The 20,496-nt window shown below is 42.0% G+C and overlaps 2 protein-coding genes across 2 annotated transcripts; both read right to left on the bottom strand.

Moving 5' to 3' along the window:
• Positions 1 to 10,613: 10,613 nt before the first annotated feature.
• Positions 10,614 to 13,658, bottom strand: FKBP53 (FK506 BINDING PROTEIN 53). The gene is made up of 10 exons (XM_087321622.1): positions 13,509 to 13,658; positions 13,294 to 13,370; positions 12,575 to 12,840; positions 12,137 to 12,240; positions 11,855 to 12,068; positions 11,469 to 11,784; positions 11,282 to 11,369; positions 11,130 to 11,171; positions 11,004 to 11,052; positions 10,614 to 10,899 (listed from the first exon to the last, which is right to left on the bottom strand). The coding sequence occupies exons 1-10, from the start codon at positions 13,519 to 13,521 to the stop codon at positions 10,821 to 10,823; spliced, it is 1,248 nt and encodes a 415-aa protein (XP_087177748.1). The 5' UTR covers positions 13,522 to 13,658; the 3' UTR covers positions 10,614 to 10,820.
• Positions 13,659 to 15,354: 1,696 nt separating this feature from the next.
• LOC147862705 (pentatricopeptide repeat-containing protein At4g13650-like) lies at positions 15,355 to 17,898 on the bottom strand. The gene has a single exon (XM_087321141.1). It carries the CDS (start codon positions 17,896 to 17,898, stop codon positions 15,355 to 15,357), a length of 2,544 nt encoding a protein of 847 aa, XP_087177267.1.
• Between the last annotated feature and the right edge of the window lie 2,598 nt (positions 17,899 to 20,496).

Below are 20,496 nucleotides of genomic sequence, written 5' to 3'. Positions count from 1 at the left end.
GGTTGCTAGATGATTCCAAGCAATCCATGTGATTCCCATCTTATCCCTCTTCTTCCACAACAAATATCAAAGAGGTTGCAAAACAGAATTCAACGCCTTCTTTGTCCATGGCAATAATGGCAAGTAATATAATATTGTAAACGTAAGTGTTTGCGGAAGCGTAAAACAGAGAACAACACACACAGAGAGAGCAAGAGAGAGCAAGAGCAGAACGTAATTTCCAAAATTATATGAAGACTCTCCTTATACACACTGTGCTAAGTAGCACTATTTATACAAGTCCTCTTGGGACTGACAGAAGTACCATGTACTTCAATGCTCACACGAGCATCTGACACTTACTACGAGACTATAGATACCTAGTAGTCTATCCTATTCTAGGCTTCCGATTGGACTGCCGGTTACGGATTGCACCCGGCCTCACACTGCTTGCCGGTTCGGTTGCTCACCGTCATACCGATCCGTTTCGCCCGATCCGTCTCACTTACTGGCTCCGGCTTATTCAGCCGATCCGGCTCCAGTTGAGCTTGCCGCTCAACACTCCCCCTCAAGCTCAACCTGAGGTGGGGTCGTAGTGTCGACCTCTGTGGCAGTCGGTTCTTTCAACCGACTTCTCCTGGCGTCACTCCGCCTTGCTCGCGCTCCTCGTCCGGTCCGGTCCCGTTTGCCGCGACCCCTTTGGTTCTGCGCGCCTCGACCCTCTCGGTCAGCATGTCTGCTCAATAGGCCCATCTCAGCAGTCACGTTGTTGTGACTCCGGCGCTTGCCGATCCGTTGGTTTTCCCACGATGGCATCGACTTCCGCTGTGTCTGTGTCCCCTTGGCCTTCAGTCGATCCGACTCATCCGGGTCCATCTATTGATCCGAGTCAGCTGTCTCCGACTCGTTCCAGCTCTTGTCCGAATCGGTACACTCCGATTCGACTTCCGGCTTCAGGCCTCTCACCACATCGGACCACTTCCGAGTCTTGGCCTTCTCCATGCTTCCCTCGGCTTCTTTAGTCGGTGAACCGAAATCGAATTCTCCATTCGACTCCGCATCATGGTCAGTACCGTCATGATGACCTCCGCACAGCATGCACTTCTCTTCCTGAGTGCACAACTCTTCTTCACAACTGCTTGCTCCGACCTGTTCGGATGTGTCGACTTCCTTCGTCGACTCGGCTTCCTTCATCTTCTTGTCTCCTCTTCTTCCGGCTCTCCTCTTACCGACGGGTTCAACAGTTTTTTTGCCTTTACCTGTTTCGATAGGGACTTTGCCCTTGCTTCTCCCCCTCAAGTGCGGCACGTCGAGATGCTGAATACCAAGCATGTCGGTAAAGTGTTGCAACTTGTCCGATCCGAGCGGCTTGGTGAAGATGTCGGCAACTTGCCGATCCGTATGAACATACCGTAGGTCAACTTCACCGCTCAGGACTCGCTCACACACAAAGTGGTAGTGCACCTCGATGTGCTTTGTGCGAGCATGGAACACAGGGTTCCTAGCAAGCTGCAGGCTGCTCATGTTATCGCAGTAAATCGGGATCGGGGTCGGCACCTCGATCCGCAAGTCTTGCACCAGTCGCTGAAGCCAGATGGCTTCACAAGTGGCAACGGTAGCTGCCCGATACTCAGCCTAAGTGCTTGACAAAGCCACTATGGGCTGCTTCTTGCTGCTCCACGCAACGACCGCGCTACCTATGGAAAACATGTATCCGGAAGTGGAGTGGCGATCAGACGCATCGCCGGCCCAGTCAGCATCTGTGTAACCGACAAGCTCTTCGGGTATACCTCGCCGGTATAGCAGTCCCCGATCCTTAGTGCCGATGACATACCGTAATATTCGTTGCGCGCACTGAAGGTGCTCCACGGTCGGCTTCTGCATGAACTGACTTACCATCCCAACCAGATAGCTGATTTCGGGTCGGGTGATGGTTAAGTAGATCAGGCTTCCGACAACCTGTCGGAACCGTTTCTCATTGCAGGCCGGTCCTGAGTTGGGACGGAGCTTCTGGTTCCGATCCGGGGGTGTGGAGACAGGTCGGCAATACGTCATGCCAAACTTATACAGCATATTCAACACGTAATGTCGTTGTGAGAGCAATATGTCGTCGGGGGTTCGGATCACTTCGATCCCAAGAAAATAATGGAGGTCCCCCAGGTCCTTCATTTCGAATGCGTCCGACAACTAGAACTTGACGCGGTTGATTTCGGGAAGACCTGGTCCGGTGATGACTAAATCATACACATACAAGAGTATACATACCGGACCGTCAGAGCCTTGCCGGATGAACAACAAAGAGTCGGACTTAGAGACAGCAAACCCCAGCTTACGCAACCAGTGCGTGATCTTCGCGTTCCAGGCTCGGGGGGCTTGCTTCAAGCCGTAAAGCGACTTCTTCAGTCGGCATACCGCCGACTTGTTCATCTCCGAGTGAAATCAGGGGGGCTGAGTCATAAAGACTTCTTCTTCAAGCTCTCCTTGAAGGAAGGCGTTCTTCACATCCATCTGGTGAAGATGCCACCCCCTTGCCGCAACAACAGCCAGTACCACACGAACCGTCGTCATCTTCGCCACAGGAGCGAAGGTCTCGTCGTATTCGATTCCGTGGGTCTGCGCGTATCCCTTCTCCACTAACCGGGCTTTGTACCGGTTAACAGAACCGTCGGCGTTGTACTTGACCCTGTAAACCCACTTGCATCCGATCGGTTTACAATGACGGGGAGGATCAACTAGGTCCTAAGTTTCGTTGGCATCGAGTGCCCTCATTTCTTCGTCCATAGCGGCACGCCAATTTGCGTCCCTTGCCGCTTCTGCGTAGCTCTCTAGCTCACGCACTTTTGTCACCTTAGTCATGTACGCATAATGATGCGCCATGTATTCATTGTACCCGTACCGCACGACGGGATCCTTTTGACGGGTTGATCGGCGCAACGCACCGTCACCTGATTTGAGGCCCTTCTTGGCCAGTTCGGTCTTCGTTACCAAAGATCTGCCTTTCTCCTTTCCGGAGTCGGATACGCACCGATCCGACTCATCGTTGCCGGTTTCGAATTCCGGCATCTTCCTCTTCCCCTTCTCTTTGCGCGTGAACCGTTTCCTTGGTTCCTTGCGCGGGGAGAGCACGGTAGAGTCTCCACCACTTGCCGTCTCTTCATCCGACTAGTCCAATCGACTCAGTCGCTCGTTCGGTCCACTCAACCGAAACGATTCCGGACTCTCATCTTGAGTCCCGGCTTCATCATCCTCTGCCAGGGCTGATTCAGGCTCACTGGCCTGATCTTCCGGTATTGGGTCGGGATCAGAAGTCGGAGTCGGTACGGAGTACCAGGATCCCAATTCGTCGAACTCGACATCCCGGCTAACTCGGACTTCCTTCGTCCGGGGGTTATAGCACTTATACCCCTTTTGCTCTTGATCATAGCCGACTAGGATGCATTTTTCCGATTTTGCATACAGCTTTCTCCGCTTCTGATCCGGCACATGCACGTACACTATGTTGCTGAATATCCGAAGGTGTCTTAAGTTCGGCTTGCGCCCGAAATATAGCTCATGAGCTGACACCTTGTCACCAATGCGGTTTTGTATGTAGACCGCCGTCTGGACCGCCTCCGCCCAGTAGAACCGGGGCATGCTCTTCTCCTCCAGCATTGTCCTTGCCGCTTCGACGAGTGTTCGGTTCTTCCTTTCGGCCACACCGTTTTGCTCCGGTGTGTATCTGCAGCTGAACTCTCGTCGAATTCCCTTTTGTTGCAGATAACTAGTGAATTGGCCGGAAAAATATTCCTTTCCGCCATCCGACCGAAGGCATTTGATCTTCCTCTTCGATTCCCGTTCCACCATCTTCTGGAGGCTCCGGAAACAGTCGAAGACTTCGCTCTTCCGCTCAATGAGGTAGATCCAAGTATGCCGAGTATAGTCGTTGATGAAGGAGACGAAGTATCGGCTCCCGCCAAGGCTTACACTTTGTGTCGGTCCCCACACATCCGAATGGATGAGATCGACCTTGTTACGGCTCCGGTTCCGTTCGGTGGGGAATGGAAGCCGGTGTTGCTTCCCAAGTTGGTAGGCTTCACAAATTTCGGCTCTACGGCCACTGAACTTCGGCAAACCGAAAACGACTTGTTTCGTTTGCAGATCTTGAAGCCTCCGGTAGTTGACGTGGCCTATCCGCTTGTGCCACAGGTCGATGTCCTACTCGACCTTCTGTCGTTTTGCGAACAGAGCGGTGCCAACGTCATTGGTGTCGAGGATAAACATCCTCCCGTCTCTGCACCCTTGCGCAATGACTTCGCCCTCATCCTCAATGAAGCACCCGAGGTGCGTAAACCGCACCCGCATCCCCTAGTCGACAATCTGACCGACGAACACCAGGTTCTTCGTGATTGTCGGAACATGTAATACGTTCATCAGCTTCCCTTTCTGTCCGACATGCTTAGAGGGACTTCTCCGACGTGCACGATTGGGTGAGGAGTGTCGTCTCCGGATTCGACTACTCCTGGTTGATCCGGTTTCTCCAGAAAGGAGAACCACTCTTTGTGGCTCGCCATGTGGTTCGACGCGCCAGAATCAACATACCACACTTCCTCCGTTTTGGAAGTGGTCTTCTTCATTGAGTTTGCCTTGTGATTCATCACCAAGGCTGGCCCCTTACCGGCCTTTCCGGTTCCGGATCCTCATGATCCGTTTGCGTAGTGCGAGTTTTGCCGGCCATCCTTACCGGTCTTGTCGGATCCGGATTTGTCCGAATCGGTACGCTTTCTCCAGCACTCGCTTTCCCTGTGGCCTTTTTTACCACAGTACCAGCATTCCGTAGCGGATTTGTCTTGCCGGCCTCCGGCATCGCCTTGACCCCACCTGCTTGTGGAAGTCCCGAAACTGCTGTCGGCACACTCATAGTGCCTCCGTTCCTGCTCTTGCCGGCCGCCTCCATTGCGTGCCGACCCTCCTCTTCCACCACGCCCACAGAACCGATCCGTTCCCATGTACAGCATTCGGTTGTCCGGGGCTGCACTGGTAGATGCACCGGCGTGGTTCTCCTCTACAAGGAGCATCGACTGTAAGTCGAAGAATGAGGGGGTATTCTCCCTTGTACACACCGCAGTCCGGAACGCTCCGAACTTGGACGCCAGGCCTCCGAGACATACCTGCATCATCTCGTCTTCCTCTACGGTAACATTGATAGAGGCGAGCGAGTCGCAGATCTCCTTTATCCGGCCCGTGTAGTCTGCCACGGACATGTTCTTCTGTCGAACATTGCTCAACTCTTGTCTGAGTTGCAGCTTCCAAGCAGTGGTGCTTGCAGCGAAAACCTTTTTCAGGTTCCCCCAAGCATCCTTCGGTTTCTTGGCGTCACGGATGTGGCTAAGCAGCTGATCGCCGACACTGGACGCGAAGCAGTACATCACCCTGCTTGCCGCATGTTCCCATACCGGGAAGTCCTTGTGTGCCGAGTCTAGCGCCGCATCATTCGCTCCTTCGACATAATTCCAGTACTCGTGTCCAAGCAGGTACTGGTGCATCTTGTAAGACCAGGATGCGTAGTTGCTCCTGTCGAGCTTCTCCACCGGGAGCGACGTAGCCATGCCTCTATCCATGTCTTCTACTGTGTCTGTTTTCGACCTGTTAGGGTTTTCTTCTCAAGAGTAAATGTCTGCAGCAGAGGTTCTCAACCCTCGCGCTCTGATACCATGTAAACGTAAGTGTTTGCGGAAGCGTAAAACAGAGAACAACACACACAGAGAGAGCAAGAGAGAGCGAGAGAGACAGAGAGAGCGAGAGAGACAGAGAGAGCCGAACACCGTTTCAAAATTATATCAAGACTAATTTATACATTGTGCTTAGTAGCACTATTTATACAAGTCCTCTTGGGACTGACAGAAGTACCATGTACTTCAATGCTCACACGAGCATCTGACACTTACTACGAGACTATAGCTGCCTAGTAGTCTATCCTGTACTAGGCTTCCGATTGGACTGCCGGTTACGGATTGCACCCGGCCTCCACTGCTTGCCGGTTCGGTTGCTCACCGTCATACCGATCCAATTCGCCCGATCCATCTCGCTCACCGGCTCCGGCTTATTCAGCCGATCCGGCTCCGGTTGAGCTTGCCACTCAACAAATATCATGGGTTCCATAATACATTGTACAACCTTCAAGCGAACATGAAATGGCCAAGATTGTGACTTCCAATACATGAACTTATCCCTCAACTTACTAGACATCCATTCAATCAATTGACCATTTGTAACATTCATTCCTAATGGATAGCCCAAGTGTCGAAAAATAGAGCCTTTCTTCACGACGGATCCTTGCCATCCTAAACATTCCAAATCCCTTTCAATGCATGATATGAGACTAGACTTCCTCCAATTAATATGTAATCCGGAAGCCAATGCAAACTGATTCCATACAAGCATCCCCTTCTCAAGATTCTCCCGTGAGGCTTGTAAAAACATGAAAGAATCATCCGCCAAAGCTTGTGCTACTATTTGCCCTCCGGACGGAAGGTGTAAACCCACAATGTCACCATTTATTGCAAGTCTTGATAGCATCACTAACAAAGGATGAGTAACAATAGCAAACAACAATGGGCTAAGAGGGCATCCTTGACGAACAGATCTTGTGAGGGCAATATCTGATGTAACTCCCCCATTAAGCATTACTCGAGACACTGCATCTTGTCCTAATAAAAATATGAGGCGAGACATACGCGGTCCAAAGCCCATTGTATACATTAACCCAGAAACAAAAGACCAATTAACATGATCATAAGCTTTCTCCAAATCTAATTGCACCATAATCAATTCTTGATGAGTGTTCTCTCTCTCTCTCTCTCTCTCTCTCTCTCTCTCTCTCTCTCTCTCTCTCTCTCTCTCTCTCTCTCTATATATATATATATACACACACACCTTTTTTACACTTTTGTGCCACCAATTCTATTATGGAGTGTTTGATGTATCAATCACAAAATTTGTAAGTCCATTAAAGAGAGTTTGAATTTTTTTGTTACTCAAGATGTTTCGTTATAGAATATACCTTTTGTTACTTCTGGAAACCCCGATAAGGTCATGTGCGTATAGAGAATTTGGGGGGGACGTGCTTAAGATTGAAAGATGCATCTCACATATATAATTGTATGGTAAGTAGGTAAAAATGCTCAAAAGACACATTGATGCAAAATACATATGGAGTTATGGGATGGATGCCAAGTATCTCAAAATGGTTAGAACTTGGCATCCATCCCAAAACTCAATATGTATTTTGCATCAATGTGTCTTTTGAGCATTTTTACCTACTTACCATACAAATCTACGTGAGATGCATCGTTCAATCTTAAGCAGGTACCCCCCAAATTCTCTATACGCATATGACCTTATAGGGGTTTCAAGAAGTAACAAAATGTATATTCTATAGCGAAACACCCTGAGGAAAAAAAAATTCAAACTCTCTATAATGGACTTACAAATGTTGTGACTTGATATATCAAACACTCCATAATAGAATTGATGTCACAAAAGTGTAAAAAAGGTATTGAGAGAGAGAGAGAGAGAGAGAGAGAAGGGGCAAGAAAGATACTATTTTCAAGAAGCAAAACATGGAACCAATAGGGTTTGGTCTAGGTTTGAACTCCTCTAAACCAGTTAAGGCTTAACTAGTTTGGCTTGGACGATGCTAAATCGGTTAAGCCAAAACCAAATCATGCCGATACCTAAATTCAAGCAACAATACATGTACACCACTTGGCCCTCTTAGATTAATTACTTATACTAATAACCATAGTTCATTGGATTCATATGGAGCATTAGTGAAGTCATATTTTGCAAAGCATTAATCATAGGTTATTAAAATCATCATCTTCAATGGCATCAATCGATATCCCAACATGAGTTTATTCACTAAGGTGCATGCATATATTCCCATAACTTGTAGGTTAGTACAATCCGAAGACTAAGTTCCCAGAGCTTTTACGGCAAGACATAGATCCCATTGGGTGAATGTCAAAAAGCATCATGTGATGAGAGAGAATATTGTGTGTGTGTGTGCATGATTTCTCACAAGTATTAGCGATGTTCGATTTCTTGACGTGATTTCTCGTAGTCCTAAGCAATCTCGAATAGCAACTAGATCTCTCATGTACATACATATTTACCAATCTCATGTCCATGGGAATGCCTCGTGTGAAAGAGCTCTCTCTCTCTATATATATATATATATTATATATATATACATATATATTATATATATATACATATATATTATATATATATACATATATATATATATATATACATATATATATATATACATATATACATTATATATATACATATATAGTTTATATATATACACATATATATTATATATATACACATATATTATATATATATATACATATATATAAAGGGAAAGGTAACCCTAAGGGGGTGGAGCGTGCCTACCTCAAGCCAGAAGTGTGCTCTGTTCCACCCATTCATAAAAACAGGGGAGAGTAGCGGAAAAAAGAACAGAAAATAAAAACAGCAGGAACAAACGCATAGAAGGAGAAGTGGACATTCTTAGGAATGAGTTGTATCACCAAAGAGGAAGAAGAAGAAGAAGAAGAATAGGGTAAGAGCGGTATCAGAAAACGAAGAGGTAAAAGAAGAAGATAAGAAAGAAGAAGCAAAGACAAAAATAACAGAGGACTATGTGTATATCAAGCATGGTTCAAGCCGATTGGCGCCGCTTGGCACATGAGGTTTCCCTATATCGGCATGAACCTCCTGTATCGTCGCCGCCACCGATGTTACCATCATCACCACCATTGCCGATGTCCCCATCTGCTCCCACTTCTGCTCCCGCAATCAACCCATCCATGCCAACGCCCAAGTGAAGCCCATATCTTTCCATTTCTCTTGTATAATTGCTACATATTATGACAATCATGGCTTTTGATGATGTCCTTTTTCTGTTCCCTCTTTATCTCTAAATGAGACAAACATGTAGATTTTTTCAGGGGTGGTCTCGTTGATGGAGAAATGGTCTTCCTCTTTTGAGTAATTTTTAATTTGTGTGTTTATGGTTCCTTCAGTTAATTTTCTATGGAAAAAAAGCATATGAAAGCTTGTAAATGCCAATCAAGAATAGAGAAACTCTTTTGTTTATAGTCCCCTCTTTTGTTTATGAAAGCATATACGAGCTTGGCTCAGATTTGATGCAAGTGAGATGCCAAACTCTTTCATTCTACAATTATTTCCATTCATTTTGATGAAAGTCTTATTATAGTGGAGCTGCCAATCAAGTGATTTAGTTACTAGTGGTTTTAAAGAACCTAGGCCAACAAGCTTCCATGAAGACTCAAAAAAGCTGTGTTCTTTACTAATCAAGAGGAAGATTATTTGTGCGATTGAAAAATTGTTGGTGGGTATTACCACGATTCATTGCCCTCTAAAACAACAATACTTCAAATATCATGTTAATATTGGCATAGCTTCTTTAACTTGAAGAAGGAAGAAATGTTCAAATATGATGTTAACATCGGCATAATTCATCAGAAGCTCTACTAATGTGTTGCTCTTTGCATAACCCTCTCATCGTATGTGCATGTATATGCATATCTGGATCTGGGATGGGACAATCATAGTAAGTAGCTTGAGGTTCATGGGGGATATGTAGACTTGTAGTCCCAAAGCAAGCAATTGTATTTGCTCAGACTGTTTTCATCTCCCACTGAACAGGAAGCTAATTGATAGTCAAGTAGTTTAGTTACTTAAGCAACTCTCTAGACTGTCCCTTTCTACTTTGCAAAACATAGTAAACATATTATATAAAAACAAAGGACAATGGTTCATTATTGATGTATGAAACGAGAAGCCTTTGTCTAGGATTGTTTCCTATGTAGCCTTCACACCTCTCCAAAGTCCAAGAAAGGGACCTTCTAGCATTTTATGCTTTTCATCCACTCATCGAATCATGGTGTTATTTAGTTGGGATTCAATATTTAAACATAGATTGCATGCTACCCCAACGATATTAAATATGGACATGGTCTTTATTCATTCCACAGATTGAACATCACAGAATACATCTTCACAGGGGTCTATACATTTTCTGAGATCTAAACAGATATCAACTTTGTGAAATAGCTTGAACTTAACAGCTAGAAGATTAATTCACCTTTGGCAACTTGTCTTATGAATATCCAATAGAGTACGACACTTAAATTATTATCACCCACATCTGAAAATCCTCAAGTAAAAGGTTCGCAATCTCTCATGGTAACATCCCCACAACACTTTTGGAGGATCTATATACTTTCTCCAGTCAAAGATTTTCTATCATTTATTATATCAGAAAGCTAAAAGGTTATACTTGTAGAGAACTAATATACTTTCTCCACTGATTTTCTTATTAATCATTTAATATATGGAATCAATAACACACTTCAATGATTCTTTGGAGTAAAATATTTTCCTTTTCACAAAAATCCTCTAGATGATAAGTGTCCTCCCACCAATGCCAACAAAAACCTCACATGCATATGAATTCAAGGAAGCAATACTCAAATTCCCTTATCATAAAATATATACTATTACTGGAAAAAACAGCACTAGGTAAATTAGAATATAGATATCAGACAACTCAGTTGATATTGAGATCAACCCAAAAGGAAAATAATTGAGGGGGAAAATTGTTAAGGGAGACACCATTGAACTCAACTTGCCACAACTAAACTAGAATATTTGCCATTTTGTCCATCAGTTCGAACTTAAGATGAACTGTGAATTCACCGTTCAAATATAGGATTTTGATTTAATCAATGGTGCATCAATAATAACAAGCCAAAGTCGAAAACAAATTATTTGACTTCCACCAACTCCACATCAAAAACAAGCCATGAATTCCGAGGTATTCCAGGAATTGATTGATTTCCATACCTGCAAGGAGTGGGAAATGCTTGAAAAAACCCTTATTATTTATTACAATTGACCAGTTAAACCTAGACACAAAAAATATCCAGTGACATCAAACATGTACATACCCCATAGAAGGAGGAATGATAAGCTTTCTCTTGTCTCCAACTCTCATACCTGCAAACAGTTCCTCATCTTAGTGAAAATCAACGCAAACTAATTTCATATCTGAATATGCAAAAAAGGAAGATCACCATTCACTCCAATATCCCAGCCCTTGATCACTTGACCCACACCTGAATCAGTCCATGAAAACAAAGAATTTTAATGTACCATCAAAGAGATGGTGTACAATGTGTCAATAGTTTCCAGGAGTCTTAGGTAATCTCAAAACAAATTCACTCACCCAATCTAAAGAAGAAGGGTTTCTTTCCAAGATTCGAATCAAAAATCTTCCCATTGGACTTCAATCTACCAGTATAGATCATTCCAACCTGAAATGGCAACAAATAATGCTTTCATGTTACAATCACATATATGAATATAAACTTCCAAATCAGCATATTGTTAATGAGCATGTAACATGTGCGTACTTTCTTTCCTCTTGTGGCTTGCCTACCATCTGGTGTTCCCATAGACACATTCACAATTTCAAGACCATTATCATATTTTTTCACTGTCCCTTTCTTACCCAATGCTTGTGCATCATCTCCTACCATAAGATTTCCATTATTTTGTTTAGATTGGGCATCTTCAGAGACTTTCTCCTCTTCTTTTGTCTCTTTTTTCTTTTTCTTTTTGTTCTTTTTCTTCTTCTTTGGAGTTTCTTCTTCTTCAGTTTTACTAAGTGTCTCTACATCCTTGTTAGGTGCAATTGCAGGCTCTGAAGCTGGTTCACCCTCGGATAACCTAAAAACATTATTCTTAATTTCAATAAACAAAAAGTGTACGTTAGTAAACAGAAGAGACTCTTAAAAACCTTTTCTTTGTAGACTCTTCATCATCAGTTTTCCTTTTCCTCTTCTTGTCAAGAGGAAATCCATCCTCATCTTCACTACTAAGGATTTCTCCATTAACAACCTTCTCCGCTGTCTTCAGCATTCCCTTATCAGCCTTTACTGGTACTATAGAAGCTATTTTTTCACTGTCTTCCTTTTCAGAATCTTCTTTATCCTTGATTTCTTCAATTTTAACTGCATTCTTAACAAGTCATTATAATACTCTCAACATGAGAGAAATACTGACCTATAAAACTTAATACCTCCTGAATTAGGGATCAACATAGGCTCATCCTCATCCGTGGTGTCAACTTCATAATCAATATCCTCGTCTTCACTATCATCATCCATGACAAAGCCATCCAAACTGGAAATAGCTCAGGATATGCAAAATGAATAACACATGACAACTTCAATGGTTCACTAAAGAGGAATGCTGAAATATGTCCCATAGATAACATGAAAATTGAGGATCCTGATCATCACTATCATCATCCACAACAATACATCAATGCATACTGGAAATTCCTTAGGAAATACAAAAAACTGTTCATGATGCAGGAACATTACAAATGTGCACAACAGCATTCATAGACTACGTAATTAGATCAATGAGGCAATACACTAAACATTAATTTATCAAACTGTGCAACAAATTTTTACACAATGCCTAACGGATTGCAACAACCATAAAAGGATACGAATCATCTTCTGATTCATTTTCTTCATCTGAGTATCCAATATCTTCACCTGGCTCATCCTCATCATAGTAAGGTTCAAAATAGCCAACCAGATGAACGCTAGCAGATCCTTTGACAGAAAATACAATGTCATCTTCGAAATACAAATCCAAAGAGCATGATTCTGCTACTCCAGGAAGAAGCGAGCAAAGGTAAAGAACTGGACCATCCCCAACTCTACACTTCACAATGGATCTTTCTTTTGAAGCATTGTTCCCCAAGGTAGCCTGCGTAAAATGTTAAGAGATACTCAAAGTCAAAAAAAAAAAGGATAGATTAACAGATAAAAAAACGGAATGAGAGAGAGAACGAGAACAAAAGAATGCGGGAGAGACGGAAAAAAATAAAGAAATAAAAGAACCAACGAGTGAGCCAAAAGAAAAAAATCATAAGCTAGACCGTATGTCAGAAAGCAATCCGAATACATAACACGAATGAAACAAAGTGACAGAGACAAGAAAGCAAAGATACAGTTAAAAGAAACTAGCATTTTAACAGAGAGGGTGAGAGAGAAGGAAAGAATGCTAGAGAAACAGAAACAAAGAGACAGAGAGAGCGGGAAGCTAAGCTATGTTATGTCTTAGACAGAAATCTAAATACATAAAAAGAATGAATGGGAAACACAAAAAAGAAGCCATTTTTAGAAAGAAACAAAGAAAGGGAGAGAAGAAGAAAAGGACCTGAGTAACGTGAAGGCGTGAGCCGCCGTAGTCTGTGCGAGGGAGTCTATGAGATTTCTTGGGCTTAAGCTGAACACCTGCAGAGGATGTGTGTGTATTAGTGAATGAATGAATAAAAATCATCATCATCATCATCATCATCATCATATTATCATCAGAGAGGGAGTGGATGCCACAGAAATATCAATTACTGAGAGAAGCTGATGGAGACTTACCCCAGAATTCCATGGCAATGTTGTTCAGAGTTACAGCATTCACAATCAGAAGACGGATGAGAAAAAAGCCCTAACAAAATCCTACCCCTTCTTATATCTCTGTTCAATGAAAAGGTTTCGAAAAACAAGCAAAAAGCAAAAAGCAAATGGAAAAGAGCTCATGCTGTAGAGATGTTTAAAAATATAAGAGAGCCAAAAAGCAGTAGAAAAAAAAAGAGAGAGACGAAGAAGAAATACATATGGCTTTCCGTGTTGGAGGAAAATATGCGAAGAAAGCCTATGAAACTGAACTTGGGTTTTCGGGATTTCAAAATGGGAACAGTAGATTCCGGAAAATGAATTTGGTATAGATGCCCAAACATTGGCAAAAACGAAAAGATATGGAAGTTGATATAAGTAATACAATGGAAGTTTATATAAGTAATACAAGAAATGGTCAGGATGCCAAATGAGCAAACGAAGAAATGGTCTTGATGTTGAATAGAAAATCATATGGATGCCCAAAGCTGGTAGAAATAAGGCATGTAAGTTGGAAAAAAGCAAAAGCGATCGAAGAGATGGTCAAGATGCCAAAAACAATAAATGAAGAAATGGTCTCAATGTTGAAATGTAAATGGAAAGGAGTTTGGATCAATGCTTGTTTGCATGCCATAAAAGAAATGTCTTGGAAGTGTACAAGGAGAGCAATCCCGACGAAACTAGCTATTGGTTTGGGAGTGAAAAGGAAATGTGTGAAAAGGTAAACCAAGAAATAGTTGGGTAGTGAAAAGCAAAACGGCTTGGACATGAAATGCAATGAATAAGGGTGGGATGTCAAAAAGCAAATGTAACAAAGTGTCAAAATCTGTAATGCTTGGTTGAAGGAATTGTAAGGATGAAGGAAAGCAATCTCTCACAACTTGGAATTAGGTCTAGATGTGAAAAAAGGAAAATAAAATGACTGGGATATTGTACATGCACACCACAATATTGAAAAGCAAGCATGGTTCTGCTTTCACACTTCAGCATGTACAGCATGTACCTCAGCTCAAGAAGAGCTTGATAAACTCAGGTGTCCTAAGATGAGCTCAACAAGAACAGAAACCTCATGCTGTCTTCAAACTAAAATGGTTTGATATGTCAATTGCAATGTAGCAATTGTTGGATATGTAGAAATAAACCAAATCTAGGATCTTAGAAGAATTAAAAATGAACAATATGCATGTTTTTTTGTCAAATGATCACAAAGGATCCTTTAAATGTTTTTCTTTGTGGAGAAGTGTAGGTAAAATTGTTTGCATACTCATTGGTTGTTGTACAAGTTGGTTTTTTATATGTGATGATGTCATTGTGGAATCCGTTTGACAAGGTTATGTGAAAAACAATGATGAATACCTGTAGAAGTACCATATGGATTCCTATGTCAATGGACATAAAAATGCGTTATCATCATTGGGCACGTGGAATGTCTCTTGAACCATCCAAACAGAAACAGTTCATCCAACATAATACATGCATCAATGCTACTAATACATGAAACCATGGTTAAGAGTGGCATCCCATGAATCTCACTGTAACTTGCATACTTCAGGCAAGTTAAAAGTCATTGCATGAAAGCCCAGAGTGATACATGCCATGGTCTCCTACCTGTCAGGCTATTCATGAAGCACAATGAAAGGTTCATAATCCCATCTCAATGGCAAACCAAATGATAGATACTGCCGTGGCCATATGTAAGATTTGAGTGTATCCAAGTCAAGTTTCAGAATCGTTGAGACAAGGAATTCTCCAGCTCTGTTTGAACTTTTCAAAGTTCTATGAATTGTGATGATTGTTTTTCACATCCATCTCTTACATTTACAACACTTCATTGCTTAGTAAAGATTCTTGACAGGTCCACCTCATGTGCCAAGTCAGTTAATTTAGCATCAGCATAGACATTTGACATGAGAACATATGCAGTGGACGCATTTGGTTGTAGATGTATTGCATGACCAAATGCTACCTTTCCAAGATCTACATTGTTGTGTGTTGAACAAGCTCCAAGTAAGCATACCCAAATAGATGCATCACAAGCCTCCTGAGGCATCTTCACCATCATGTTTTCTATTCTTCTGAAATCACCGGCACGTCCAAGGAGGTCTACAATGGTAACATATTGTTTTATTTCAGGCATCATGTGATAAACTTCACCAAACGATTTGAAGTATTCAAGACCTTCATGCACATACCCAGAATGACTACAACATGTGAGAAGAGAGAGGATTGCTACCTCATCTATAATCTCACCTCTTAGTGACATATCCATGACACTTCTAATGCAAGATACATAATTTCCATTACGAGCATAAGCCGTGATGCATGAGCTCAAGGAAACAATATCGGGACTTGAGAGTTGTTCTAAAGCTTCCTGGCCATCTTCCATACTTGAACAATTACCACATGCATCGATGAGAGAGCTAGCTACAAATGGTTTATATTCATAGCTAGCACAAACCACAGCAAAATAAAGATGCCAAAAGTTCCCTACACTTCCTGTCTCACTACAAGCTTGTAATACGCATAGCACTACAATGTCGTCCATAGTTTGCTTATCTTTTAGCTTATCATAGAGACATAAGGCCTTTTCACTCTGGCCCTGGTCTAAATATGCTTCAAGCATTGTACTCCAGCAAATGACATCGTGCTCAGAAAGTCCATTGAATGCTTTCTCTGCTTCTTTGATAAACCCACATTTACTATACAACTTTACAAGCACGGTGCTGATAGAAACATCTAGGGCACATCCATGTATGTTTGCCTCAGCATGCAATGCTTGCCCAATACTGAAGGAAATCGCTTTTGTAGAGTTAGCATCTATGATTTTAGATGTTTCCTTCTCCGCAATGATATAACATGCTTGCAGAGCAATTAGGAAAGTCGTTTTATCGGGCATAACACCCTTCTCCTGCATCAGTCTAAACAATTGCAATGCTTTCTCTCCATGACCTTGTTCAACGTAGGCTGTGAGCATTGCGCACCATAAGACATGAGTGCGATTAGACACTGAGATAAAAATGTCCTCTGCTTCTTTCAAGATACCAAGCTTTCCATACAAAATCACCAAAGTACTTGCCACAAAAGCATCAAATGTTAATCCATGCATGTGAATGTCAATACGAAATGCTTGTGTGAGTTTTTGACAAACAACCTTTAATGACGACCCTTTGATTGCCATATCTTCTTCCTTGTCCACAAGAATAAGGCATGCCTGAAGTGCGCTCACGAACGTTCGCTCATTCGGTGACACCCCTTTCTCTTGCATGTGCTTGTAAAAATGCAAAGCTTTCGCTCCATGGTTTTGACCTATGTATGTTGAAAGCATTGCATTCCATGTCACAATAGATTTCTTTGGAGATGATGCGAAAATGGTCTCAGCATCATTTATAATACCAAACTTGCCATAAGCACACATAAGAGAGTTGCTAACAAAAATATTAGAAGTGAAGTTCCTCCTCTTTATATCGGCATGGAATCCATGGACAATCTTCAGAACTCTCATATCAAAAATTGAACGATCTATGGCAGCAATGCATGCTTGAATGACAATAACAAAGGTTCGTTCATCAGGCAGTACACATTCGTCTTGCATTTGTCTATACAACCTTAATGTCATAGATGGATGATGACCACTCCCTAAGTATGCTGTGAGCATCACATTCCACGAGACTACATCTTGAGATTGAAACTCAATGAAAACCTTCTCGGCTTCTGATATGCTACCACATTTGGCATACATGCCCACAAGTGTATTGACCACATATGCATCACAAATAATTCCTTTCTCCTTTGCAAAGACATGCAGCTTCTGACCCTCTCTGATATCAGGTATAATACTACAAGCTTTAAACATGTTGATGAATGTGGATTGGTTTGGCTCAACGCCATCATTTTGCATTCTCTTAAACAAGATTAATGCGTCTCTTCCTTGCCTATTTTCCAAATAGGCAGACATTAATGACAGCCAAGAGAATACACTCCGATGAGATAGCTCGCAGAATAGGTTATGTGCTTCTCTTATAGCACCACATTTAGCAAAGGTCAAGACAAAACAATCAGCCAAAGGACCACAAAACTGGTCTACACTACGATGCTTGGTTATGTGATCAAATATCTGAGTAGCATGCGCAAGTGTTTTTCTCTTTTGGCATGATTTCAATAGACAAAAATAGAGCTCAGATGAGATAGATATCCCCAGTTCATCCACTCTAACAAGCACTTCAATAGCTCTCTCCAGGTTTTCTTCTTTGCATAGGCATTGTAACTGATGATCCAAATATGCATCTTGTATAAGAGCTCTCTGGTTTGTGTGAAAATACCTTGCTTTGGGATAAGTGTATCCCAGGATCTGATGCCCACAGCGGTAGGCCATGAAACCATCTTCTCTATCTTTCTAACCCTCGGAGGAAGTATGAAAATGATTTGAATTTGCACTGAGCTGCTTCTTCTTCCGAACGAAAGCTACAGCCTACAACAACAGACTGGTTGCTCTTATATACACAAGTGATTGTTGGACGACGATGGTATCTGCTACTAATTTCTTCATTGTCCATGTTTTGCTTGGGTTGGATGCTCTCTTGGCAAATGCTTTCTTGTTTCTGGCTAGGAGTTGCAAACGGTTCGGTTCAAGCCTAAAACGAGCCGTTAAACTGTTTTTAAACGGTTTGGCGGATTGGCGTTTAGGTTCAGCTCGGTTTAGGCTTGAGCTTCGTAAACTAGTTTGAGCTCGGTTCAGCAAAATTCAAGCCGAACCGAACCGATTTGGGCCAGACAGTTAAAGGTAAATGGTTTTTCCAAAGCGGTTAACAATTAACTAGTTTGATTCAAGTTTGAAAACTTCCAAATCATTGAGGCTAAAACGGTTTGGGTTGGAGAAGGCCAAACCAATTAAGTTGAAACTGAACCATTGTCGATTCCTAGTTCTGGCACATGAGCATGTCCATGTTTGCTAGCTTTTGTCGTCTTCATAATGTCTGGTTGGTGATGGTGATCATTAGGTTGGTCTCATGTGTTATCGAAGCATGAAAATGTGGGAAAAAAAATGTGTCGAAATAGATTCTCATTAATGGCAAGAACGAAGCTCCCTAAGGAGTTTATATTGTGAAAAAGGCCTCGTGCTAAACCTCAAAAAAGACCAAGGCCATGATCATCCACGTCAATAAGTAGTCAAGTCGTCTTTAGCCTATTGGGAGGGCAAGTTGCAATGGATTCATCTAGGAATCACCAAGCCTGAATGGCACCTTCTTTATGAGCCAACCCATCAAAGAATCAACTCACTTGAGGATATTCAACTGAAGCCATGCTACAAAGATAATTCTACCAAACACACTCCCCAGAGCCCCCTACAAAACTATGGTTATTCAACACCATGGTCATCCTTGCCCTCGTTTAACAATGCATCCATTTGGGTTTTGGGGCTTCCTATGTTCATGTTGACATGAATAAAGAGTCCATTGGTCACAATGTCATCACCAAATATTCATAGGAAAGGATCCAAATAAGATCATCCATTTTGAATTGACAACAACCTGTGTGGTAGTAGAAGCAATATATATAGGTAGTGAACATCATAAACCGTATCCAAGCCATGCCACATCAAAGAGTTACACAAGTTGTTGACATGTCAAAGCAAATGGCAACAACAAAAACACCCAAATGCATCTTGGTACTCACAAAGCGATGAAGTGCTTCAACAACAATGGCCTTTAGATCAAGAACTTGCCACTCTTTTGATATTGTACACATGATGTAATTTACGAACAGAATGATGTATTGTGGCAATATCTATTTGAACTTTATATCAGGTGACTTGGCTTGCATCAAGGGACCCACTTCCCCACACATGGCTCATTACAAACATCATTTCATAAGGTTTCAAGGGGATAATTGCGTATAAAGATCACGGTGTATTGACATATACATGTCCCATAGTGCATGCAATGCAACAAGCCAACTTAAAGTTCCCATACAAGGCATGAGAAGCACTTCACATACAGAGTTGAAAAGTTGTGTGAATTATGTGAATGAAAGGTTGTAGGTGACATTCACTTCTTAGATCTAGGTGCTCAATTTTCAACCACGTAAAAAATAAGTATACTTCTCTATACGCAATATCCACCACCATTCCAAAAAGAGGGAAAAGTTGTCCTCGTGAATGTGTGGTCCAATGTTGACCAAGCTTCAAAACCAGGCAAAATCAACCTTAAGATTAGCACATGGATGCAACTATGGTTGCACATCGTTGATTTATTCCATTAACATCTTGACAAGGAGTCGTTATAGAGTGATACGACGAATGGCCACAACAAAGGAATTTGCAAGTATTGGGATATGAGGCACATACATTGCTATACCGTCACCGATTTATGGGGATACTTGCTCATCGCAATTCATTCGCACGAGAACATCTAGATGCACTTGTTGAAGTCGCATCATCGCTTCACTACGCCAACAAATATTGGATACAAAATCTAGTCACTACTTATCTCATAGTTTTTCATTATGCAATTTAGGATTTTAACTCATCTAGAATATCTCCCCATGGCATGCATTAATATAATGATCACGGAGCTTTACAAAACCTATAGTTTTTTTGTTTTGTTTTCACATGGATGACATGAATTCACTTGAATAAGTCATCCTACTTGATCTCGTAGGCCGATTTGGGGCACTAGGAGACATTAATATTTATTTATTTCTCATCTCTCTCCTCAATACAAACATGCCAGTGATACTTTCGATGTCATGACACCAAATTTGTATAATGTGTGCAATATGGAATAGATGTTATGTTCTTTTTACAATGGAACCAACCCATTATACAAGTCACATATCCACACTAATATTTATATATTTGTGGCTAAGGTTGCTCGCCAATTTGACATGCCTTTGGTATTTGTTATACAATACTATCATTGCCTTGTTCACCCTCTTATAGGTTTCCAAGTATTGGCCTCCAATGATTGAAATG

Source organism: Azolla caroliniana, unplaced genomic scaffold (genome assembly GCF_043228905.1).
Source record: "Azolla caroliniana isolate FFs.n. ecotype wild unplaced genomic scaffold, voAzoCaro1.0.p SCAF_6, whole genome shotgun sequence".
Taxonomy (NCBI): domain Eukaryota; kingdom Viridiplantae; phylum Streptophyta; class Polypodiopsida; order Salviniales; family Salviniaceae; genus Azolla; species Azolla caroliniana.
Note: the sequence above shows the minus strand (reverse complement) of the source record. Positions and strands in the feature narration are given on the sequence as shown.